This window comes from Lithobates pipiens, unplaced genomic scaffold, assembly GCF_037356315.1.
Source record: "Lithobates pipiens isolate NorthernLeopardFrog02 unplaced genomic scaffold, aLitPip1_a1.2 Scaffold_23, whole genome shotgun sequence".
Lineage (NCBI taxonomy): Eukaryota > Metazoa > Chordata > Amphibia > Anura > Ranidae > Lithobates > Lithobates pipiens.
Genome location: NW_027507785.1, coordinates 60,959,894 through 60,987,104, shown reverse-complemented (window position 1 = coordinate 60,987,104; position 27,211 = coordinate 60,959,894). Strand labels below are relative to the sequence as shown.

General features: G+C 44.0%; 1 protein-coding gene across 1 annotated transcript in view; it reads left to right on the top strand.

Annotated features, from left to right (window-relative positions):
• The window catches only part of ABTB1 (ankyrin repeat and BTB domain containing 1), a 64,006-nt gene that overhangs the window by 11,234 nt on the left and 25,561 nt on the right, over positions 1 to 27,211 (top strand). The window contains 5 exon segments of the mRNA XM_077451729.1: positions 2,813 to 2,972; positions 9,644 to 9,689; positions 11,238 to 11,301; positions 11,303 to 11,352; positions 16,074 to 16,189. Of these exon segments, the coding sequence (XP_077307855.1) occupies positions 2,813 to 2,972; positions 9,644 to 9,689; positions 11,238 to 11,301; positions 11,303 to 11,352; positions 16,074 to 16,189 (436 nt within the window).

Here is a 27,211-nt window from a genome sequence, read left to right as displayed (position 1 = left end):
GATCGCCCTCTGTTTTAGGCTGAGTTTACATGAAGATTGCATTCGGTTCACAGCAGGGGTCCGGTGTGTCCCCGTTCTCTGTTTCAGGGATGAATCGGGCCCGAATTTTTGCCTAAATTTGGACCTGAAACTGAGCCGAAGATGCACAGGACCCCTGTGCAATTTGCAGCCACCACGGAGATGTGTGAACCGGCTCTCAATTGAGAGCCAGTCACAATCTCCTGTCATGCCAATGTTTCTCCGCATCCAATTCACACTAGTGTGAACCCAGACTTATTTTGGGCTTGTTATAATTTCATGCCCCCCAGCATCCAACTTGGGTTGTGCAAACTGCATGCATGCGCCGTTCTTTCTTTCCTTCTCTAAAATGGACCTTCCGCTCATCGGAATCCTCCCCCCCCCTCCGGCGCCACAATTGGCACCTTTCAGGGGGGGAGGGGGGTGCAGTTACCTGGATAATCCAGGTAACTGCACCCACTTCCGGGATAGCTCTCTGCGGAAAGGGGCGTAGATTACGCCCCTTTCCGCAAGTCCCCCGCTGCCTGCTGGGAAAACACACAGATCCCAGAGGCAGCGGGTCCATCCTTATTGTGCAGCGCGGCTCGCGCATGCGCAGTAGGGAACCGGCAAATGAAGCCGAAAGGCTCCATTTCCTGATTCCCATACCCAAGATGGCGGCGGCAGCACCCGAGAAACTATCTACAGATCGGCTTCGGATGCCGACATCGCGGGCGCGCTGGACAGGTAAGTGTCACTATTTTAATAGTCAGCAGCTGCAGTATTTGTAGCTGCTGGCTTTAAAAAAAAAAAAAAAAAAAACGCGGAGTCCCGGCGGACTCCCGCTTTAAGCCCAGGAGAGAGTGCATCGCACATAGTTTAAAAGGCCTGGAGCAGCCACTAGGGGGCGCATTATTGCAGTGTTATGCAGGATGGAGGGGGATCAGATGGGTTCAGCAGTGTTTTGCGGAGAAGACTCCTTCCACCACAACTGCATGTGTAAAAGGAGCAGGTGGGGCAACTTAAAAAGGAGTGCTGGTATGTACTGATTTGGGTTATGGAACTGCATGGGGAACTTTTTGGAAAATGTTGCTGAAAGTGAACTTCAGACTTTAGATATAAATAAAACATTAAAATGCATTTAGGCAGCACAGGACATCTGCTCAAGAGTTCAGGTTTTTTTCATCTTGCTATAACTGGAGTGCACTGATTGACCTCTCCCTCCCCCTCCCTCCAGTCCCTTTTGCCAGGAGCTCTGTGATTCTAGACTCTGCTTTTTTTGTGACTTTGTTCTGCATTAAACAGTAAAGCCTTGTGCACACGATCAGATTTTCAGACGGGAATTGTGTGATGTCGGAAAATCCGACCGCTTGTACGCTCCACCTCACAATTGTCGGATTTTCTGCGGACAAATGTTGGATGGCAGGTTTTAAAATTTTCCGTGGACAAATGTGTTTACACAAGTTCGTCAGACAAAAGTCCAAAGTACAAACACGCATGCTTGGAAGCAAGGACGAGCCGGAAGCGGTCGGTCTTGTAAACTAGCGTTCGTGGAGAATTAACATTGGTGACGTGGCAAATTATGAAATCTCCAAATGCAGCGCACAATTCTCTTATTCTTTAATGGGATAATAATGAAGCTGCTTTATAGTATTAAAAAAAACGCGCTACCCCTAAAAAACTAAAAAGGCTGCAGTTTGGGTGGGATAAACACAATAAACACTAGAAGAAAAGAGTGGCGCAGTTTTTCTTTTCTTCTAATAAAGCTGCTTTTGCTGGTGATACTGATGGAGTTATTGCAAATGAATTTTCAAAGGCTTTTTTTTTCTAGTGATATCGAGAATAATATTATTATGCTTCTTTTTGTTTTTTGGGCAAGTTACCACAACACCATTATCCCGTAGTTTATAAGATCAAAGATACAACTTGTCAATTTTATATTGTATTTTTTTTTTTTTTTAAATGTAACTGCCTACTCCCAAACTGTCATTTGAAGTAAAACACATAAGCAAGTAGTATTCTACACTATTTATTATTATTAAAAAAATAAAAAATAAAAATTTATATACATTATTGTGTATTTAAAAAATAAAAATAAAATTAGACCTGCTATCTGCCATTAGAACTTAAACCAAAAAGTACATTCTATGCATCCAATAATATAGAAAATATACCATATCAAATCATTATTCAACCAAAAAAATTATGTCAAAGCAATAACTCCAAGGCCAATAATAAATAGACCTTATCTCCTCCGATTCCACAACATGTCTGGTTGACGAACAGCTCTTCAGAAACTAACTGAAACGCGTGAAATGAAAAAGTGCTAATCAACTCTCACCAAACTTCTACCAACACGAAATTAGCAGAAGGAGCCCAAAGGGTGGCGCTAAAGAGCTGAAAAACAACGTAGTATGTTTCTATTTGTTGGCCGACAATTCCTTGCCGATTGTATGCAAGACAAGACACAAGTCCTTCAGACAAAAGTCCACAGTTTTGTTGGCCAACAATCCGATTGATCGTGTGTAGGTGGCTTATAGCTGAATTTACATTAGAGCACAGTAGGAGTCCGATGTGTCCTCGTTCATCAGGTCCGATTTCAGCCCACATTTTTGGCTGAATTCGGACTTAAAACTGACCAAAAGACTCAAATCGCGCCGCTGCGGAGATATTTGAACCGGCTCTATAGAGAGCCGGTCACAATCTCCTGCCCACTTCCAATTCGCACTAGTGTGAACCCAGCCTAAAGATGTTTTCTGAATACTTTGTATTAAATTTGTAATGCAGATCAGAGTTTTCCTCTTTGCTTCTTCAGGCTCCTTGAGCAAGGCCCCTACAGTGACACTATGTTCCTGGTGCACGGGATGTCATTCTGTGCTCACCGCTGCGTCCTCGGTGCTCGAAGTCCATATTTTGCTGAAATGTTTGAAACTAAGTGGAAGGGGAAGAATATGATTGCTCTCAAACATCCGCTGGTAAGAAAGCAACCCAAAAAAAGAGTAAAAAGCAAAACCTATGATGTGTGTTTGTAGCATTATGATTAGTATTATTGACAGCAGAATAGGGATTCACCAAAATTTTGATGACAAACATATCAGTGTTTTCGGCATTTTGCCAATAGAGAAAAAGGTGTCAACGGTGTCAAACGCGATTCACTGCGGGTTTTTTTTTTTTTTTTTCTTGTGCTTATGGTGTGTTTTTCAAAGGTCATGTGACTCAAAAACCGTTGCAAAAATGTAACACAGGTGTGTTATTAGGGGACCAAGAATGCAGCAAACAAGATTTTTAACACCACAGCAGAAGCACAACAGACCAGTGTGAAGACATGCATAGAATTTTTAAATTGAGGATTTTTTTTTTATTATTTTTTTAGATGCATTATAATCATGCATTTACAGTTTTAGATTATTATGAACTTTCTGCAATTATTAATGATTTTTATACATATTTTATGATGTGGATTACAAGCCAGCTCACAACAATTATATTTTATACTGCAATGTGTTATTCATGACGTGTGTGTGTGTGTGTGTGTACTCGACTCCTACATACCCGGGCAGAATTTAGGATTTCTTGCCCATTTTTCAGAGAATATGAATGATAACATTTCTTTCACTCATGGTTAGTGTTTCTCTGAGGCCATTTATTAATCAACTGTGTTTACTCTTTTTAAATCATAATTGCAACAGAAACTACCCAAATGACCCTGATCAAAAGTGTACATACCCTGGTGACTTTGGCCTGATAACATGCACACAAGTTGACACAAAGGGGTTTGAATGGCTATTAAAGGTAACCATCCTCACCTGTGATCTGTTTGCTTGTAATTAGTGTGTGTGTGTGTGTGTGTGTGTGTGTGTAAAAGGTCAATGAGTGTCTGGACTCCTGACAGACCCTTGCATATTTCATCCAGTGCTGCACTGACGTTTCTGGATTCTGAGTCATGGGGAAAGCAAAAGAATTGTCAAGGATCTGCAGGAAAAGGTAGTTGAACTGTATAAAATGGGAAAGGGATATAAAAAGATACCTAAGGCATTGGGAATGCCAATCAGCAGTGTTCAAACTCTAATCAAGAAGTAGAAAATGAGGGGTTCTGTTGAAACCAAACCACAGTCAGGTAGATCAACTAAAATTTCAGCCACAACTGCCAGGAAAATTGTTCGGGATGCAAAGAAAAACCCACAAATAACTTCAGATGAAATACAGGACTCTCTAAAAACATGTGGTGTGGCTGTTTCAAGCTGCACAATAAGGAGGCATCTGAAAATAGATGGGCTGCATGGTCGAGTCGCCAGAAGGAAGCCATTACTACACAAATGCCACAAAGTATCCCGCTTACAATACACCAAACAGCACAGAGACAAGCCTCAAACCTTCTGGCACAAAGTCATTTGGAGTAATGAGACCACAATGGAGCTTTTTGGCCACAACCATAAACGCTTAGTTTGGAGAGAAGTCAACAAGGCCTATGATGAAAGGTCCACCATCTCTACTGTGAAACATGGAGGTGGATCGCTGATGTTTTAGAGATGTGTGAGCTACAAAGGGACAGGAAATTTGGTCAAAATTGATGGCATGATGAATGCAGAATGTTATCAAAAAATACCGGAGGAACATTTGCATTCATCAGCCAGGAAGCTACACATGGAACGTACTTGGACATTCCAAAATGAAACTGATCCAAAACACAAGGCCAAGTCCACCTGTCATTGGCAGAATAAAGTGAAGGTTCTGGAGTGGCATAAAATTTTAAAGGGATGGATTTTACTTGAACTTTTCTTGCACTAAAGGTGCAGATAATGGCCAACAAATTCATATTCATTTAAATTCATGATCTTATTAGTAAGTTGAAAATATTTTTTAAAAACTGTTATTTTCATTTTTGGCCAAGTGCATCCTGAATTTTCAGTTTCAGCGCCAAAATTTCCATCCATTACACCTCAACATCAGCATTTGTTTTTAACTGTGCAATACTGTTTGAAGGCCAGTAGATGTCACCATACACTATTTGGTTATTTTGCAGAAGAGCAATATTGTCATGGGTTGCCTTTATTTTTTTATTAGAAGGGTCAAAAGACTGGTTAACTCTGTCTGCTTTCACTTTTAAATAGTTCATTTTGGCCAAGCTGTCCCAGATTAGCTATTTCCTTTACTAATGGATGCACCTGTTGTCAGCACTCTATGCAGAATCAGCTACATACAGTATACAGCTCCTGTGTTTTCTGCAGTGGTATAGGGATTTCCCATCTACTGCCGAAACTTAATTTAGTTGCGCTTTCTATTCTATTTTTTTTTTTTTTTTTTTTTATTTTTATTTTTTTTTTTTAACTTTTCCTACACTCATTATAGTAAACGTATGACACTTAAAGTGGTTGTAAAAACTCCCCCACAACTTTGTCCCATGTAAATCGGCATAAAAAAACCCTAATGAACACTGCTTGTAGATATCTCCTTACTTGCTTAGTATTGTTGTAATCCTTGTTGTTCTGTAGAATGAAGTCGCTGAGCATGCCCAGATCTCCCCTGATTTAAGGCACACTCTCTATGTCTTATCTATCTGTTATCAGGACTTCCTACGGCACAGCACTGAACTCTGCTAATCACTCAGAGCTTCCTCCTACATACCATGTGACCTCACATACAGTCTAAACTTGGCCATTACTGCAGTCTATCAGCTGAAGCTGATAAGTCTGACAAAGGGAAACATTAGACATCTATGAAATAAACAAGTAAGCTATGAACAGGGAAGCAGGGTTGCCATAGAAAGGTTGGATTGAGAAGGAGGCTTGGTTAACAGTACAGGAAGTGCTCAATGTAAGGGCGGAAATGCACTCCACTGTGGACTCAGAAAACAATACTTAAGATGGCGCTGCCTAACCCCTGGAAACAAGTTTTTTTAAAGTTTCTTTAAACAGTAAGTAATATGCGATTTGGGCTGGATTACAGTGGCTATAGTCTGATAATTTACTTATTATAATGGACTAAATGAAAAGAAGCATCAGAGTGGGAGAGTTTACTTCCTCTTTAAAATGTAAGGAAAAAAAAAAGGCAAACGACCTGTTCACAAGTGTGCATCATAAGGGGTCAGTGATATTACCTTTTGTTAGCCACACAGTTGGACCTTTTTATATATTTTTTATTTTTTATTTTTTTTTGTTTTGGGAGCTGAATTCTAGGCTTAGCCTTACCCTAACCACCGTCCCTCTGCCCAGTGAGAGAACCTCCTTGGCAATTTACGTAAACTTACTGGTCTGACACTGAGCAACAAAGTGGGGGAGGAAATAACTGGTGCAGCTCTACACAGTAACAAATCGGCTTCCAACTTCAGCTTGTTTTAACTTTAGTGTTACTAAACTCCGGAGCCTGCAGTCACTATATTTGAATCCTACAGTACACAAAACATGGAAATGCAATTTATTTTTATTTATTTTTTTAACATAAAGTTTATTTTCAATAAAAAGAAAAACCGTAAGCAATGGTTATGTTTACAACATTCGTAGAAATCCATATAGATGGTATACAAACAGTAATCCATATATACATTTTTTCTTTTTTTTTTTTTTTTTTTTTTTTTTTTTTTTTTATGGAGTTGTTTAAGACAATAGTACGTATTCAGTATTGCATTTTCTTATTACAACTGAGAATGTCATTCTCTCTATTCAGGGAAGGATACAGATATTTAAATCGCCATGTACAGCGAATGGTAAATGAGGAGGAGAATTTAAGGTTTCCCATCTTCTGAAGGGTCATCATTTGCCTAGAATTGGGCAGATGGGTATCAAGCAAGACGGGGGTGGGGGGTATCACTACCAGGGCACAAGGAAAACCAGCTAGAGCTTTGGTTGTAAGTAACCTCTGGTGTACAGTTGTGTAAGTGAATAGTATACAACACAGTGCGTAGGTGGTGGTCTTTTTGGCTCCAATCCCTACTCCAGGGGCAGCTGCTCCTCGCGAACCCAGGTCGCCCAGACCTCGTCACATTTTTTTTTTTGGGGGGGGGGGGGGGCGCAATTGTGACCCAGATAGGTCTAGGTCAGCTTGTACAATGGCAGGGCCGCATTTATTAGAGTTCTAGCACTGCTGTATCGTCTGAGAGGAAGATCCTTTCCATTGTAGCAAGATCACCTTCCTGGCATAGAAGACTGCATAGAAAACAAATAGTTTCTTGGATTAGGGGGGCTTCCAATGTGACAGCTATACCAAGTAACAATGGCATCGGGTGATTGGGTACTTTTTAGTTTACTTACAGAATTAATGACATTGACAACTTTCATCCAGAAAGTTTGTATGTGCTGACAGGACCAAACAACCTCAGGGAGAACCATCCTCCGGGGGGAAATTTGGGACAGATTGAGCTTCTATTGGGGTACATTCTAGCTAGTTGCTGTTAGGGGTGCAACGGATCGTCAGCGATCCGAGATCCGAAACAAGTCACCCTGTTCGGATCGGCACACCCTGCGATCCTCGGAGCGCTCCGCTGCCTCGGCCTTAGGAAAGGCCGCGGCTTCGGCCTAGCTCCAGAGCGGCGGCTATCTTGGTGCAGCCGTTTACAATGTGATCGCTCCATCAAATGATGGAGCGATCACATGTAAACAAACCGGCTTCATGTCATGACGCCGGTTCCTCTCTCCCCTCTGTGTACTGATCTGTACAGTGGAGGGGAGAGATCGGATAGCAGCAGCGCTGTGGGCTGGATCTGTAGTGCCCACAGCGCTGCTCTGTGACAATTGCAGTCACATCCATCCATGCTCAACCATCCCTCCATACTCTGCCATACCCTGCAATACCCAGCCATGCTCATCTGTACCCAGCCATACTCGGCCAATATTACAGTGGGGGAGATGTTCATTACAGTGGGGGAGATGACGTGGATTTTACAGGGGGGGGGGGGAGATGACGTAGATATTACAGTGGGGACTATATGGTGGTGGAATTTTCACAGGTTTTTGCAAATTATTATTATTTGCTGATCCGAAAAATGATCCAATCTGTGACTCTGATCCGAGGAACGATCTGATCCGTGAGTTTTTTTTGATCCGTTGCACCCCTAGTCGCTGTGGAGAAAAATATGCCCTATGCAAAAACTTAATTTTGAGTGTCTCTGGCGGAGATCACCAGAGAGAGGTGTTGCTGAATGCCCTCTTCCTTGTCATCATTGATCAGTGTGGGTATATCTGCCTGCCACACAGAGAACAGCTGTGACACTTTACAAGTGTCCAGTTCCTCCAGGACAGAGTATAGAGTGGACAGGGGTTCAGTTTTATCCACTGCACTCAGTAACCGCTCAACACCAGTGATCTCCAGCACAAGAGATAGAGGGAACTAGGACCGAAAAGCCTGGCTGAGCTGCAAATACCTAAAGAACATGTGGTTAGGTAGCCTTTGTTGCTGCCTTAAAGCAGAGTTCCACCCAAAAATGGAACTTCCGCTTTAAGGGAGGTGACCCCCTGACATGCCACATTTGGCATGCCATTTTTGGGGAGGCCGGTACCATTGAGAAAAACGAATGTTCTTCTTCATCTTCATCTCCATCTCCATCTCCATCTCTACAGGACACTTGTTACATGCAAGAATGTGTTTTTGTCATCCTGGTAGCATTTGGAAATGCATAGTTCATCTGACAATATTGGCAAATCACATTTTTCTTTTCAGAAGAACTTGTAACGTGAAAATGCCTCCATATACTAGATGTTGGGCTCATCATTTTTTCTGAGGGGAGTACGAAATAAAAACAAGGAAAAATGACCACTTCCCAGGAAGACCCTAAACGATGGTTGTGTGTGGGGGGTGGGATAAGAACCAGATTACTGGTAATTAAATTATTATTTACACAAAAGTTTATAAAGAAACTAATTGTAGCTAAATGATTCAGTTTTCTGGATTCAGAATCAGATGAATGTAAACTCTTACCTTTTTTAAATTAAGTATATACTTTCAGGTCCTTCTTTTTTTGCTCTGTATTTTCTTCCAATGCTTTTAAGGCTAGCTGATTAGTGGCACTTTCTGGGATACCACTGTGATTGGACACGCCTGATCACGTGGTAAAGAGCCTACGTCATAGGCTGTTTACCAAGATTGGAGATGCTGGGTGTCAGAGTGATCGCTGCTCTGCACGAGTGGCTTATCCTGCTCGACGACCTATGACACTCGGTCAGGATAACAAAGCCAACTTGCGGACGTCATTCCGCAATAGGCCGGTAGGGAAGTGGTTAACAATACAATCTAGAAGCTGATTGGTTACTATGCACAGCTGCACCAGATTTTTCATGCACCAGTTTTCGTAAATTACTCCCAGAGAAAATAAATAAATAAAAAATCAGGTGTACAATGTGTTTATAATGAAGATAACACACTTTGTGGTGCCTGCTCCAGTACAAGGCTTTACATTTTAAATAGCTGACCACTTTGCTTTATGGTACAAACAGATCATAAAATTATAAATGTCAATTTAAAATGTTGCTTCACCTGTTTTTATAGAAAACGCTCCCTGTTCTGTGTCACCTGGCAGCATTCAAGGTTGCTGAAAGCTGATGGCAGTTTCTATCGTACATATAAAGTGCTATAAGTGCCCAATATTCAGTACTGGGAAACGGGCAAGAAGCAGGTGGCACTTCAATGAATTTAAAATTGTCCTTTCTCCTTCCAGATCAATCCAGCAGCTTTTGGCTCCATTCTTCAGTACCTGTACACAGGTAAGTGATCAAACGTATTCTTGATGGACGTAACTCCCCTTGCACACTGCCCCGCCCCCCCCCCCCCACACACACACACACACACACACACACACACTTTTTACATTACATAAAAGGGAAAAACTATTTTCAGCAGGTAAAAAAAAAAACTCATATTTTTAAAATCCTGCTTGCTGAGTAGGAACATGTAACAAATATAAAACAAAGTGTGATACCAATTTGGCTGCAAAGGTGTAAATGCACTTTAAAGTGGTTGTAAAGCCTTAAGGTTGAGCAGGCAGGTGACAGGTCTGTCTCTGCACTCTGTGCAGGGACGGACCTGTCGGAGCGCCGCTCTCCCCTATGGGGGATCGGATGAAGACGGACCGTAGAGTCGTCACTCGATCCGATCCTCAGACGGATGGAAAAGTAGGTTTTTCCTCCATCCCCCTTTTTTGGATCAGAGCGGGTCGGATGTCAGCTGACATCTGTCGCTCCATAGAAGTCTATGGAGCATCCCTTCAGGTCTGCCTAAAAGACTGACAGGCGGACCTGAACGTATCGTCCGTGTGAAAGAGGCCTAAGTGTTGTTTAATCACCACTGTGTGTTTAAAAAAAAAAAAAAAGACTTTTCTTTTGTTTCTGTTTATAAAAAAAAATTGCAAATAAATAATTTGTTCTTCATAAATTTAGGTCAGTGTATTCTGCTACATTTTCTTTTGTGAAAATAGCCCAAATATATTATTTAGTATGTAAGTAAGTAAGTAGTACGTTTTATAGAGTCCGCAAACTATGGTATATATCACAAAATTGATCAGTCGTGATGTACTGCCGGCCTATCATTTCTTGAGCCCGAAAACGGCAGTACGAGTAACCCCCAATATATATATATATATATATATATATATATATATATATATATATATATATATATATATATATATATATATATATATATATATATATATATATATATATTTTAACATACTGTCACCAGTGCAGTTTAGCATTATATAATGTGTGTGTGTGACAGTATTCTGGGACACGACTGGTCACAGTACAAAAAAAGTGTAAATTACTTTTTTTATTATATCATCAGTTTTTTAATTTTTTTTGCTTTTTTACACATTTTGTTTGCTTATAGCAGTGCATTACATTGCTATAAGCAAGCATTTTAGTGAATGAAACGGATTCATTCAATTTGTTTTGATTGGCCAGAGCTAATCACATGGCACAGATGAGAGCTGCCAACACAGTTGTATCCAATGGATGGCATGAAAGGAACTGATTTTTTATCACGGCGGTCACATGGTACAGGCAATGAGCGGGCAGTCTGATCGGTCATGTCCCATGGACACGGCCAGTGACAGATCTTGCTGCTGCGTGACCAGCGCATCCTGACATATGACATCCAGTCAGGATGACAAAACCGCCGTCCATTTGATATTGGCCAGGCAGGAACTGTTTAAAAAATATATATAATATAGCATTGCAATTGTTGGGTGTAGTGTTTAGTGATGCCTAGAGGTGGCGCTGCTTCTTAGTGTTTCTCTGTTACTATGTGTTCAGGGCGCATGGACATCAACGTGGAGCACGTGGAGGATTGCAAAAGGTTGGCCAAGCAATGTCGGTTAGGACCTCATTGAGGAGCTGGAGGAGAAATGTAAAAAGGTCTATGAATTTGGTAGGTTTATTCCAAACTATAGAAGGCCCAGCCTTGTCTTGGCATGTCTGAATAACTGCATTTGAAAAGCATGAATGGCTAGTAGTATGAATAAACACCTGAAATGGTATAATATATAGTATGACTTTAAAGCAGAACAAATCCCAAATTAGTACACCCCCCACACAAAACACTAAACGGTTATTACATTTGTGAAATTTCTTACAGTTTTTAAGAGAGATTTGTGATTGAATTTTCAGGAAGTCAGCTTTGTGATTCAAAAAATGCTTTATCTTTTCTGGCAGGGAGGATCTCTTAGAACAGGGATTGCATCATATCCTCTTCTCTCTCTCTAACTGTAATCAGCCTACATTTCCCACAAATCTTTGGGATGGGAGTGAATGTGGGAGGTACACTAGGCTTGTACATGTAAATGTGAACGCGCCCACTTCAACATAACACACACCCTTATTCTGCAGCCAGACAGCCAGGCTGAATGCCAGGGACCACCAGAGCCGAATGCCAGGGACCACCAGAGCCGAATGCCAGGGACCACCAGAGCCGAATGCCAAGGACCACCAGTGCCACATGTCTGTCCCACCAGTGCAGAGCAGGGGTTATTATTGGAAATCAGTTGTATGACACAGCGAGGATCTCCCGTGGTCTTGGGTATTGTATATGAGAACACCGTATTCTGATGTCCCGTCTCCCTTTATTGTGATTGACAGCACACTGTGCCAATACCGGAGGGAGACGGAGAAGCGCTCGGTGTTCTGATATACTATACCCGACACTGCGGGACATCCCCGCTGTGTCATACAACTGATTTCTAATAATGATCCTCACACTGCAGAGAGATAGCAGGTGGGGCGGTGGAGGGGCGGATTGCTGGAGATGAGGAGAGAGGACACCTCCTGCAGACTATTGCTTCCAGGAATCCTTCCCTTCTGCACAAACTTATTCTGTAGCACATTGTTTATTGTCATATCCTCTTCTATATGCAAAAGAACCCACTCTGAATAGTCTCTAATGCTGACTCTGATAGGTTGCTGCTACTGGGCCAGAAGTCTGCAGTATCTCTCCCTGGAAGCTTAGTAGTTGAGTAGCATGTGCTGAACGGTGGACTACTGTTCCCAGCTAGTCCAGCTTGCAAATCCTGCATCCTCAGGCTGCATTGAGTTGACATCATTCCCCACAGTCTCTCCTCTGTTCCAGGACTGCTAATCAATGAACGTGTAAAGATGAGGACTTCATCCATGACCGTGTAAGGGTGAAGTTCCCTCAGACTTCCTGGCATGTCTCCACATCCAGCCCTCCACTGTGGTACACTCACTGACCTTTCTCTGCCCTGAGTCCATGATGGAGAACTTAACTGAACCATATGTTCCAACAGCTTCTCCTGCTCCTCTGCTCCAGGTGCTCCTCATCAATGACCATGTAAAGATGAGGACTTCGCCCATGACTGTGTAAGGGTGAAGTTCCCTCACAGCTCTCCCTGGCCTCCCCCTGCGACTGGTGCACCCCGCCCCCCCCCAGATGGGGGCGGCCTCCTGCTGCTGTCTAGTACTCCATTCTCCACTTCACCCAGCTGTCAACTACTCCAAGTGGCCTGTTACTTCAGCTAATATGGGAGCCCTGCCAATTTCAGTTGGGGATTGGTCAGGGCTCCTTGCATGAGCTGCCTGCCACTCCAGTTCTAGACCCTACCCCTCTTCCATAACATTCTCCCTGGAAGCAGGGGAGGTGCCTCAGCCCTGAAGCATAGGTGGTCACACCCACTGCTACACTAACCACTCCCTGCCTCCCAGGTCAAAACAAACAGGCTTAGCCTAAAGCATAGGCCTGCTTAAATTGACCTGTACTGACAGTTCCTTACCAAAAAATCCTCACTTTAGCACCTACCTATGGTAGAGGGTGCTACATTTTATATCATAATTAAGTATCTTCACAGCAGCATGGGGCAACGATGGGACAGAATTTCTACCAATGGCGCCAACGATGGGACACAATTTCTACCAATGGCGCCAACGATGGGACACAATTTCTACCAATGGCGCCAACGATGGGACACAATTTCTACCAATGGCGCCAACGATGGGACACAATTTCTACCAATGGCGCCAGTGATGGGACACAATTCCTACCAATGATGGGGCACAATTCCTCCCAATGGCACAAAATTACACCAACTACAGGGCACAATGATGGAACACAATTTCTACCAATGATGGGAGACAATGCCTACCAATGACACCAACTATGGGGCATAATTCCTGCAAATTACATCAACTATGGGGCACAATGATACCAATCGGGGCACAATTCCTACCAATGACAACAAAGATTGGACATTTACTCCAACTGATGCTGGGACATTTTCTATTCCTGGTGACCACAGTCTGGCCTCCTAAAGTCTCAAGGACAGTAAACTGTCCCTTTGTTTAGAAAGTTTAGAGACCCCCAGTCTATAGGAACCCCCCCCCCAGCCCGATGAAGGGGGACTATCTGACCCCAAAACACGTTGGACACTGTTGATCCTCCTGTAGTCTAAATTTTTTATTATGTTTATGTATTATAAATGTTTTATGGGCTCTTTAAAATGAGCGGCTGGTGCTCCTTCCTTCCTTCCTTCCTCCCCCTTCGTCGTCTTTTTTATTTATTTATTTTTTGATATTTACTTGAATTTCTTAGTGGAGGACTTGGCCTTTCAGGTGACCACGTTTTTGTGGTAGAGCTACCAGTGTTTAGTCATTAAGCCTAACCAACCATCTTGAATCTGTGTCCAATGCTTCGTACCTACTTGCTTTTGGAAAAGTGACCTAGGCTGAAATGACGTTGCCATCTGCTGCAGACAGAAGGAAGCATTTCCTCAGTCTCCTCTCCCCCAGTAAACAAACAGACCTTGTAATTTTTGTAGCAAGTCACAGGGGGAAAGGCTGAAACGGGGGCTGATTTATGTCAGACATTTTGTAAACCAAACCCAAAATAGAATCCAGACCGCAACCCCGTATCATCCAAAAGTTTATTGGCTACAAGTTAAGTAAATCCTAGATACTTTTACGCATTTCAGCCATCGGGCCTTAATCAAAGCATTTTGTGAACACAGCCAATAAAAGCACATGATTTTGTTAGATGAAAACCTACTTTGAATATAAGATTGCCCTGTGTTTGGCTCCATCCACCTTCCCATCAACTCTGACCAGCTTCCCTGTTCCTGCTGAAGAAAAGCATCCCCACAACATGTTTCACGGTGGGGATGGTATCTCTGCCTCTGATGGATCCCCTGATTGACTCCCTCCTGGATGGTTTTACCTTTCTGACATGCCTACCTATCGCATATTTTTGTGAGTACAATAGATCCTGTGTTTGAATAAATTGTTTTCAATACTGCACTTAGAGTGGCGCTTTTGTGCTTCCTCTCCCATGGTGTCTTCAGGGTGATGTGCAGTGTTAGTTTCCCCCCACACACAGCGTTTTGCTTTTAGGGCAAAAAGTTACATTTTAGTCTCATCTGACCAGAGCACCTTCTTCCACATGTTTGCTGTGCCCTCCACATGGCTTCTCACAAACTGTAAATGGGACTTATGGCTTTCTTTCAACAATGTCTTTCTTCTTGCCACTCTCCCTTCTATAAAGGGCAGATTTGTGGAGAGACGACTAATAGTTGTCCTGTGGACAGATTCTCCCACCTGAGCTGTGGATCTCTGCAGCTCCTCCAGAGTTCCCATGGGCCTCTTGGCTGCTTCTCTGATGAATGCTCTCCTTGCCCGGCCGGTCAGTTTAGGTGGACGACCATGTCTTGGTAGGTTTGCAGTTGTGCCATACTCTTTCCATTTTCGGATGATGGATTGAACAGAGCTCTGTGAGATGTTCAAAGCTTGGGATATTTTTTATTATAACCTAACCCTGCTTTATACTTCTCCACAACTTCATCCCTGACCTGTCTGGTCTGTTCCTTGGCCTTCATGATGCTGTTTGTTCACTAAGGTTCTCGAACAAATCTCTGTGGGCTTCCCAGAACAGCTGTATTTATACTGAGATTAAATTACACACTGGTGGACTCTATTTACTAATCAGTTGACTTTTGAAGGTAATTCGTTCCACTAGATTTTAGTTAGGGGTATCAGAGTAAAGGGGGCTGAATACAAATACACCCCACACTTTTCACATATTTATTTGTAAAAAAATATTGAAAAACATTTATCATTTTCCTTCCACTTCACAATGATGTGCCACTTTGTGTTGGTATCACATAAAATCCCAATAAAATACATTTAAGTTTTTGGTTGTAACATGACAAAATGTGGAAAATTTCAAGGGGTGTGAATACTTTTTCAAGGCACTGTACATGTACGGCCTGCAGTGAGCGGGACCCCCTAGAAAGCATTGTGTCAGTTTATAAACTCAGTACAGGTAGTACCTTGGTCGGTTTGAATCCTAACCATGGCACTACATGCACGGAGTTTGCATGTTCTCCCTGTACCTGCGTGGGTTTCCTTCTACACTCCAAAGACCTGCTGGTAGGTAATTGGCTCTTGTCTAAACTGGCCCTAGTATGTGTATGTATGAATGTGATTTGGGGACCTTAGATTGTATGCTCTTTGAGGACAGGGACTGATGTGAATGTACAATATGTGTAAATTTATGGCCCTATATAAGTGTCTGTAATTAATAAAATGCATCAGAGTCATGCAAAAAAATGTAAATAAAAAATTTAAAGTGAAGTTGTGTTCCCTCCGCAGTGTCTTCCAAGCCGGGAACGTGTGTAAAAGTTCTGACTGTGGAACCATCTGGGAACGGACGTCTGCAGGAAGATTTGGCGATGTTGGCAGACTGCGCGGTGCCAGCTGAGCTGCGGGTGAGTGTGTCTATGACTCTTCTTGTATTTGTCCCAGCAGAACTTCAGGTAGATGACCACATACACCACATTTTATGTAACCGGTTTAACTGCAGGCAACTTTTATTTATTTTTTTATTTTTTATTTTTTTTACTAATTCCTAAGGTAGAACTCTAGGTATGGATATTTTATACATCATTACATTGGACTAAAAAAGGGGGGGAAATTGGGGAGCTTGGGACTTTGAGTGAAGCCATGGCTGGGTAAAGTCATGTGCCTCCATCCCTATCATCTGAAAATAAAAGCTTCACCACGGCAGGGGGCGGCGGTGATGCAAAAAAAGGGGGGACTTTAAATGAAGCTCAGGATGACAAAAATGAGTAAAATGGTGGCAAATAAAGATTTAATAATACGTAAAAAACAAGTTTACATACAATTCATTCCATGTATACAAAAATGCACCCATAACATGGTGTCACTCTGCAACCTGGTAATAATTGATAATAACATATTTACAACCATTAATATTCAGAATAAAATAAAAGGGGCCACCATACTCATAGTTGGATACAAATGTTAAGATAATAGTATCTGCACTGTCAATAGGCTCAAAAACCCAAATATGTTGAAAGAAGTATAGCACATATCATGATGGTTATGTAGTTCATACATCAGTAGCTCGACGCGTTTCGCGGCTTTAAACCGCTCTTCAGGAGCAGACATGTAAGATATCTGCAATAGGAACATATTTGTGGGTAAGTATATTAAATCAGGGTAGGGGGGATGGATAAAACCCCCCAAAAATTCTGTATAAGACAAAAATGGCTTACAAATATGCGTGCACTGGAAGGCAGGGCGCCAAAGACCCCAGGCCACCCCAAAGCATCGGTGTCGGGAGCCGAGAGGGCATGTATAGGGCGGCGATCATCACAGGCAGGCGTCCGGGTGAGCTCCAAGCATCCCTAGTGTGAATGTGAGAACTGGTGAGGTGTGGTGAAAACAATAATTGAAAACCAAAACCAAAAACAAAAAACAAAAAAACAAAAAACAAACCATGAAAAGGGGCTGAAAACAATGTTGAAGGATGAATGTGTGGGCTGCGGGACCAGTGGATAAGGGTTAGTAAGAAAAGTGATAAATGTGAAGTTGAGGAAATGGAATCCAAACAGAAGTGATGGTGGAAGACCATGGTAAGAGGTCATCACCAAAACATTCAATGGATAAAGAGTTAAATGAAGATAGAGTGTAAGATATACCTGTATTAGCGAGGAAAGGAAACAGAGCATAATTAATGTGATGCCAATTATGGTGTAGGGCTCAGAGGAACTCAGAGCACACCCGGACTGACGCCCATAAATACACGCCGCCACAGCCACGCCCCCTACGCCACAACCACAGACATGGAGGGGGGGGGGCCGCGGGGACGCCGACGCCCGGACGTACATGCGCCAGGCGGTCGGCACCACCCCAGCCCCACCTACAGTCGGGAGAATGGACAGCGCTGAGCCGGAAGGACCGCGCAACAAAGGCGCCGTACAACCGGCGCGCACATGTGACGTCGACACACAGTGGCGGCAGACCCGCCCCCCGAGCGTCAAATGCGGGCGGGGGGAAAAACCCCAGTGTGCGTCACGGCTCCCGCACCAATTGAATACGGGCAGTGAAAGAGCTGAGACTACCCAGACAACCAGTGCACACAATATTGGAAGTAACAGTATATAGTGTTATACCATAAGGTAATCACAGTAATAATCAATAACAAATTTATACACTTAGAACAATTCTGCAGATAGTCAGGGGAGAGCCCTGCCTTCCAGTGCACGCATATTTGTAAGCCATTTTTGTCTTATACAGAATTTTTGGGGGGTTTGGGGGGTTTTATCCATCCCCCCCTACCCTGATTTAATATACTTACCCACAAATATGTTCCTATTGCAGATATCTTACATGTCTGCTCCTGAAGAGCGGTTTAAAGCCGCGAAACGCGTCGAGCTACTGATGTATGAACTACATAACCATCATGATATGTGCTATACTTCTTTCAACATATTTGGGTTTTTGAGCCTATTGACAGTGCAGATACTATTATCTTAACATTTGTATCCAACTATGAGTATGGTGGCCCCTTTTATTTTATTCTGAATATTAATGGTTGTAAATATGTTATTATCAATTATTACCAGGTTGCAGAGTGACACCATGTTATGGGTGCATTTTTGTATACATGGAATGAATTGTATGTAAACTTGTTTTTTACGTATTATTAAATCTTTATTTGCCACCATTTTACTCATTTTTGTCATCCTGAGCTTCATTTAAAGTCCCCCCTTTTTTTGCATCACCGCCGCCCCCTGCCGTGGTGAAGCTTTTATTTTCATTACATTGGACTAGTTTGGAGCAATTACCTGTTGGATCCCTCTAGAACAGTTGTAATCAACTTTCTTGATGTGGGATGCCTCGAGTGCTGTTGCACATAATTTAATGGAGAGCAGACACGCAGTATAATATAGTCAAAGACTGCAGACATGATACAAGAGATGGTCAGAGACTATGGACATGAGACTGGAGACCCGGTGCCCGAGATGGCCGGCGACTGGAGACCCGGTGCCCGAGATGGCCGGCGACTGGAGACCTGGTGCCCGAGATGGCCGGCGACTGGAGACCTGGTGCCCGAGATGGCCGGCGACTGGAGACCCGGTGCCCGAGATGGCCGGCGACTGGAGACCCGGTGCCCGAGATGGCTGGCGACTGGAGACCCGGTGCCCGAGATGGCTGGCGACTGGAGACCCGGTGCCCGAGATGGCTGGCGACTGGAGACCCGGTGCCCGAGATGGCTGGCGACTGGAGACCCGGTGCCCGAGATGGCTGGCGACTGGAGACCCGGTGCCCGAGATGGCTGGCGACTGGAGACCCGGTGCCCGAGATGGCTGGCGACTGGAGACCCGGTGCCCCGAGATGGCTGGAGACCCGGTGCCCCGAGATGGCTGGAGACCCGGTGCCCCGAGATGGCTGGAGACCCGGTGCCCCGAGATGGCTGGAGACCCGGTGCCCCGAGATGGCTGGAGACCCGGTGCCCCGAGATGGCTGGAGACCCGGTGCCCCGAGATGGCTGGAGACCCGGTGCCCCGAGATGGCTGGAGACCCGGTGCCCCGAGATGGCTGGAGACCCGGTGCCCCGAGATGGCTGGAGACCCGGTGCCCCGAGATGGCTGGAGACCCGGTGCCCCGAGATGGCTGGAGACCCGGTGCCCCGAGATGGCTGGAGACCCGGTGCCCCGAGATGGCTGGAGACCCGGTGCCCCGAGATGGCTGGCGACTGGAGACCCGGTGCCCGAGATGGCTGGCGACTGGAGACCCGGTGCCCGAGATGGCTGGCGACTGGAGACCCGGTGCCCGAGATGGCTGGCGACTGGAGACCCGGTGCCCGAGATGGCCGGCGACTGCGAATATGCTATAGGTGTTGTTACAGATTGGGGTGACTTCAGGAGACAGAAATTGTTGCTATAACAAAGCAACAGGGAAACGCAGATCAGTGTCGACAGGGGCAGGTTGGGCACCAGGGCTCTAAAAGCTGGAAATCACTGTATAGACATCACTACTCTAGTGCTCTCCACTAGTTTCTGGGTCCCAGGCAGAGCATCTACCTTACTCCATTTTAAGGAAATCAGTCGCTGGGCATGGGCATCATTCAGACATTGCTTTGCATTCTTTGAATAAATGCAAAGGTTCTCTAATTGGAAGACGTGGATAGTGTGAAGTAACTGACTTGCCTCTCCACCTCGTCCAATCAGAGATCAAAGGGTACCCTTTCTGTGACAGAACAGTTGAGTTCGGTCACAAAAAGGCTCCCTTCAACACTCCTTCTCTAATGCTACAAAACGCTAGAACTTTATTCAGCTTTTTGGCTTACTCTTGCAGCGCTGCTCCTCTGTCTCCCAGGCTTGTGGCCTCTGTCTGTGACACCATAGCATGTACTGTACCTGTACTACGCACATCTTTTGGCTGCTCCCTTGCAGCCTCGCTGACTTCTGGGGAAAGGGGAGCCTTGAACTATGGTTCTGACTGCAACACCATCCTCACCGAATTGGTGCCGGAAAACTACAGGATCCTAACCAAACACCGGATAGTGAAAAAAGGAGGAGGCCTAGCAGTGATCTTTAAAGGTCACCTGGATCTCTCTAAACCATCATCTCAGAACCCAGTGCCTTTTATGGAAACCCTGACGCTACATCTTCAACCTTTTGTGGTAAAAGCAAGAAAGCATTAAAAACTTCTGTAGTGTATGATCATGATTTTAGAATTAAAATTTGCTTTTACATACAATTGTAGGGGAAAAAACAATTCAAGACAATTTACAAAATATGCCTGCAACTTGCACAAGCTATCCTGACTGACCTACCCCAAACAGTTACTTAACTGGGTTCTTCCAGGTGATGGAGTCTTCTTCCTATTATCCAGGATCTCTCAAGACTGCTTCTTGGAGCCTGCCAGGCAACTTCTAGTGCTGCTGCTTTGTCTTGAGCACTTGGTTGTGTCCAAGCCATTTTCCCTCCCCTCCCCTCCTATTTCCTGCCTACATTACTTCCTGCACTGAGCTTCATGAACCAGTCCAACAAGTTCATTAACTATGACTAGGGAAAGCTCAGCTTCTACTTCTATTTATGCTATAAAAATCACTAAAATAGCCATAGCAACAAACCTCAGATGAGATGGCGCGTTGTGCTAATGCATGGTAAATTGCTTTACCATGTGTTGCCACAAGGCACAAGTGTGAATAGTTCCAATCAATATGCCACTCTTTTTTTCCATTTTAGATATGTGGCAGTGAAAAGGTTAACCAATACACTGAGTCTTTATGCCCCATACACGCAAGCGGATTTTCCGTCGGAAAAAACTTGGATTGTTTTTCCGACGGAATTCCACTCAAGCTTGGCTTGCATACACACGGTCACAAAAGTTCTCTGAACAATCGACCGTCAAGAACGCGGTGACGTACAACACTACAACAAGCTGAGAAAATGAAGTTCAATGCTTCCGAGCATGCGTCAAATTGTTTCCGCGCATGCATAGGAATTTTGCGTGTCGGAATTTGTACAGACGATTGAAACTTCCGATCGGAACTTTTTCTGACCAAAAAATTAAAAAACCTGCTCTCAATCTTTTGCTGGCCGAAATTCTGCCAGCAAAAATCTGATGGAGCATACACACTATAGCAGGGGTGCTCAACCTGTGGCTCTCCAGCTGTTGCAAAACTACAAGTCCCATCATGCCTCTGCCTCTGGGTGTCATGCTTGTGGCTGTCGGAGTCTTGCTATGACTTGTAGTTCCGCAACAGCTGGAGAGCCACAGGTTGAGCACCCCTGCACTATAGCATTTTCCGACCAAAAGCTCTAATCGCTCTTTTGCTGGCGGAATTTCCGATTGTGTGTACGGTGCAAGGCTGCTTTCCCACTGAGGTGCTCTACAGGTGCTTTAGTGCTAAAAAAATAGCACCTGCATAACACCTGTAAAGAGCCTCTCCTCTCACTCCAGTGTCAAAGCCCGAGTGCTTTCATACTGGAGCGGTGCGCTGGCAGGATACCAAAAAAAGTCCTGCAAGCCACATCTTTGAATCTCTTTGTATACAGCGCCCATGCTCATTGTAATCAATGGGCAGCGCTGCCGAAATAACGGCGCTTTGTGGGCGCTTTTAACCCTTTTTTTGGACGGTAGTGGGGGTTGCGCCTTGCTAGTGCCCGTAAAGGGCCGCAAAAACAACGGTAATGCGTGCGCTAAAAATAGCAGCGCTTTACCTCTAACACCCCAATCTGAAAGTAGCCTTAGGGATGACATTGTGGTAAATGGACAAGCGTCTGGCTGTGCGTGTAGGCGGAGGACACAGCCTGAACCTGTTCTCTGCCTGGATTTCACGCTGTCTGCCATTTGTGTCCGGCGTACTCTAAAGAATGGCCTTTAATCCCATTTGTAGGTTAAACGAGAAACAGAAACAAGGTATTTGTCGATTCCTCTGGGATTTCTGCAATTACAGAATAAGAGGCATTTTACCGCCACATGAAAGGGATTGACAGGAGCTATTAATGTCTTAGCAGGTCTCGGCTGCCCTCTCCCTCCTGCCTTCCAAATATAACTCCTCTCCGGGAACAGAATGTATTTGCCATGGTGATCCGGAGGTCTGGGTATTCATTTGATGTGGACTGACTGGCCTGTGGAAGGTCAAACCTGTAAACCTTTAATATTGGAAAAAATTACTGCCTTTCTTATAGCAACCTGTTGTATTCATGTTTTCCCACTTCCTTTTCAAACATTTTATTGTTGAATGAGAAGGCGTTTTATTCAGGATAACCTTTTTGATTTATGCTTGGTTTTCACTTGCAATCGGGGGTCGATCAAAAAACATGTAGTTGAGCCTTGTTTTTACCACCTGCCATCTCTCCCCCTAAGCTGCAAAGGCAGCCGTTCGGGAGTATACACATACTGCTGCTGCAAACCTTTGCATTGTGGTTGAGCTACATTTTTACCAGATTGGGTTCTGGAGTTTTGAGATGTCAAAGAATTTGGGAGGGAAGAAATCTCCAACCCAGCATTCTGGTCTTTTAGAATACCAGCTGTCTGAGTGAGCAGGTGCGCACAGCCCTTATAATGGAGGACCACTGACCCTAAGGAAGGGGCACCATTTGTCCCACCGCCATGGACGATGGGGCACCATTCGTCCCACTGATGGGGCTCCGTTCTTCCCAATGACGCCAACGATGGGGTACAATACCTCTCACTGATGCCACACCAAAGATGGGACGTTGTTTACTCCAAATGATGCTAGGACATTTTCTACTCCCGATGGTCACAGTCTAGGCTTCCCTAAAGTCTGAAGGACCGTAAACTGCTCGTTGTTGAGAAAATTTGGAGACCCCCGATCTAGACATTAAAATTCTGGCCCTAGTCAGTCACTGTGTGTGTGTGTGTGTGTGTGTGTGTGTGTGTGTGTGTGTGTGTGGGTGTGTATGTATGTGTATGAATATATGTGCACGCACGCGCGAGATTGAGGCATTAAACTAAAGTAGCAATTTACAATGAGCTGCGCCAGTCCAAACTGCAGTTTTAGGGCACGGCAGCCCACTTTTATTGAATAAAGGAAAGTTCATTTGTACATCAGTTGCCCACGCAGGGGTTTCTTCTACATGACATGAATTAACGAAAATACCAAGCCACCTGGCTAACATGTTGGCAGCATGGCTGCTCCTCTTGCCAGTCCTTTGTGTCCTTCAGCTCTCTCAGAACACTTGGCTCTCTAGCCTTTAGGCGCAGTGCCCTGCTGCATGGCCCACCTCTGGCGTAAGGATTGGGGTTCTCTTGACACCCCTGATAGGAGCTACCTTTTAAATCCCGAAGACCTGCTGGCTTTTGGCTGGGTCCTCTGACCCCTCAATGAGACCTCTGTCTTGTGGCTTCTGGCTGGGAACCCCTGACCCCGGGTCAGACCTTCCCTCTCCCACACTGGGAGCAGGCTCCAAAAATGAGAGCCTTGAGTGATTCTCAGACCTGACTATAATGACCTTGCACACCTGTGTAGTGAGCCAGGTTGCAGACGTCTAGCAAAACTTGGACCCAGGATTGAATGTTCTGATTCAGAACTACCGAATCTGGAGAGATGCTAGTTCTGAACCTTACATTAACCCTTAATGAGACTCCTGGGTCACCTTTTCCTATAAACTTTTATAGCGACAGAGCCTCTCTCTGTCGTGTGTGTGTGTGTGTATATATCTCTATTCTCTCTCTGTCTCTCTCTCTGTCTCTCTCTCTGTCTCTCTCTCTGTCTCTCTCTCTGTCTCTCTCTCTGTCTCTCTCTCTGTCTCTCTCTCTGTCTCTCTCTCTGTCTCTCTCTCTGTCTCTCTCTCTCTCTCTCTGTCTCTCCCTCTGTCTCTCTCTCTGTCTCTCTCTCTGTCTCTCTCTCTCTGTCTCTCTCTCTCTGTCTCTCTCTCTGTCTCTCTCTCTGTCTCTCTCTCTGTCTCTCTCTCTGTCTCTCTCTCTGTCTCTCTCTCTGTCTCTCTCTCTGTCTCTCTCTCTGTCTCTCTCTCTGTCTCTCTCTCTGTCTCTCTCTCTCTCTCTCTGTCTCTCTCTCTGTCTCTCTCTCTCTGTCTCTCTCTCTGTCTCTCTCTCTGTCTCTCTCTCTGTCTCTCTCTCTGTCTCTCTCTCTGTCTCTCTCTCTGTCTCTCTCTCTGTCTCTCTCTCTGTCTCTCTCTCTGTCTCTCTCTCTGTCTCTCTCTCTGTCTCTCTCTCTGTCTCTCTGTCTCTCTCTCTGTCTCTCTGTCTCTCTCTCTGTCTCTCTCTCTGTCTCTCTCTCTCTGTCTCTCTCTCTCTGTCTCTGTCTCTCTCTGTCTCTCTCTCTCTGTCTCTCTCTCTGTCTCTCTGTCTCTCTCTCTCTCTGTCTCTCTCTCTGTCTCTCTGTCTCTCTGTCTCTCTGTCTCTCTGTCTCTCTCTCTCTGTCTCTCTCTCTCTGTCTCTCTCTCTCTGTCTCTCTCTCTCTGTCTCTCTCTCTCTGTCTCTCTCTCTCTCTCTCTCTCTGTCTCTCTCTCTGTCTCTGTCTCTCTCTCTGTCTCTGTCTCTGTCTCTGTCTCTCTCTGTCTCTGTCTCTCTCTGTCTCTGTCTCTCTCTGTCTCTGTCTCTCTCTGTCTCTGTCTCTCTCTGTCTCTGTCTCTCTCTGTCTCTGTCTCTCTCTGTCTCTGTCTCTCTCTGTCTCTGTCTCTCTCTGTCTCTCTCTGTCTCTGTCTCTCTCTCTCTCTGTCTCTGTCTCTGTCTCTCTCTCTCTCTGTCTCTGTCTCTCTCTCTCTGTCTCTCTCTCTCTCTGTCTCTCTCTCTCTCTCTGTCTCTCTCTCTCTCTCTGTCTCTCTCTCTCTCTCTGTCTCTCTCTCTTTCTCTCTCTGTCTCTCTCTCTTTCTCTCTCTCTCTCTTTCTCTCTCTTTCTCTCTCTTTCTCTCTCTTTCTCTCTCTCTTTCTCTCTCTCTTTCTCTCTCTCTTTCTCTCTTTCTCTCTCTCTTTCTCTCTCTCTTTCTCTCTCTCTCTCTCTTAGATATAGATATAGAGAGCGAGATGGTTAGTTATGGTGAGATTGAATCATTAAACACTCTCATATATATATATATATATATATATATATATATATATATATATATATATATATATATATATATATATATATATGAAATTATAGAGAGAGATATATCTGCAAACAGGTTACCAACACTGCTATGGAGATTTCACGTTTGTGCAGGTCCCATGAGTTTAACGATGACTCTGTTGCAGCAGTTGAATGCACTTTGCACATCTCATTCAGCCCACTCAATTACCTGTTAAGCGGTGCTTCTATATAACGAGCCACTTTTTCTTTTTTTTTTTTTTTCTATTTTTAATCATACAAAATCCAAAAAAGAAAAAAAAAAAATTAAAGCCTATTTTCCCTAAATTGCCTGTGCGATTACAGTGGCATTGTTGTGTGTATAATACTTCTGTCACGTTTCAGGAAAGTCACACAAGTTAATAGCATTGTCGGTAATTATGCTGTTCATCGTTATAAATGCACTTCAGACCTAATGCTTCCATTTTCCTGTCACTTCTAAATGGCGGGGATAAGGTTTGTTATATCTGGGAATATAGAATGTTTTTCTCCTCGCTCACGCACACAAGACATGTTTTCATTGTTATTCTCTCCATTTTACAGAGCTCTAATTTTTGTTGTTCGTGGAAGGGCAGGTTATCGTGTATTGGTGGCGTGCAGCATCTGCACTGTTTATGTAATCCTTTTTTGTGGTTTTCACATGTATGCATTGAGAATATATAGAGAGCATTCCTACCCATACAATCCCATGGGGCAATCCTCATTTGTTTTTCCTCACATGTATGCATTGGCCGTCCAATCGGATCTTTTAGCTGCTTCTTCCTTCTTTTTTTTTTTTTTTTGGTAGTAGTTTTCCATTTTGTATGCCGTATAGCTATTTTGGAAGGTTGTCTGTCTGCCGGACTTTGCCAGTGTGGATGGTGTGCCCTACAGACCCCCTCTATACAGCCTAAGGAACGGTAGTGACAACTTCAATTCAGTTTCACCACTGTTGCACTACTCCTATTGTTTTGTCTATTGATTTGTACTGCAAGACCACTATTTGAGCCTTAAAGCTCTCACTCCTAGCTGTATATCTTTCTTCTTGAGGGACCAGGGATATGACCCTTTCCTGTGGGCTACATTACGCAAAGTCTGTAGGTTGAACCAAAACCTCCACATACACCATTCATTCACACCGCTAATTCTACTCTTGCTTCAATATTGTATGTGTTTTGATTGCGGTGCCATTCACCATATCTTGAATTGAAATCCTCCTATATAATTACCCCTGAGGAAAGGACGTTGAACCTGAAACGCGTTGGGTACCAAAAAGCTTATCCTGGATGTTGGATACCGGAAAGTATTTTCAGATGCTGGAGAGAAATCACTTTGTATTCGTACTTTTACATTCTATTTGCAAGATATTGTGTCATGTGTATTTGTGTTGTGTGTCGGTGTATGTTTTAGCAATCATCGTGAGATGATGATTTATTTTTAATTTTTTTTAGCTTCGTTTTTCCTTCTTTTTTTGCAATAATAAAATATATTTTTTACATATTTCGTTAGTGTTTTGCCAATTTAAAGTGCCACCAGGGGGTATCCAACCTTTTCTATATAACACTGAAGATGGGAGCAGCTTTTTATAAGGGTAAAATAGAAAAATATGAAAATACCGGCAAGGGCTGTAATATGTTCCAAGACAGTATATAATGAACTGTGTATACTGTACTATCAGGAGATGGATTGGGGCCAGTAAAAGGAGGGGAGGATCAGAGAAGACAGAATCAAACAGTATTTTTACACAATGTGCAGGATTAACCCCGTAGGTTCCACTGTGAGTATAACAAGCATGCTTTACTGCATACACAGTGGAGAAGGGAGGAAAAGGATCCTGCCAAGAAGGTCACCACTGCAGAACATCACGGTTGCATAAAAATGTAGAAAAATGCAC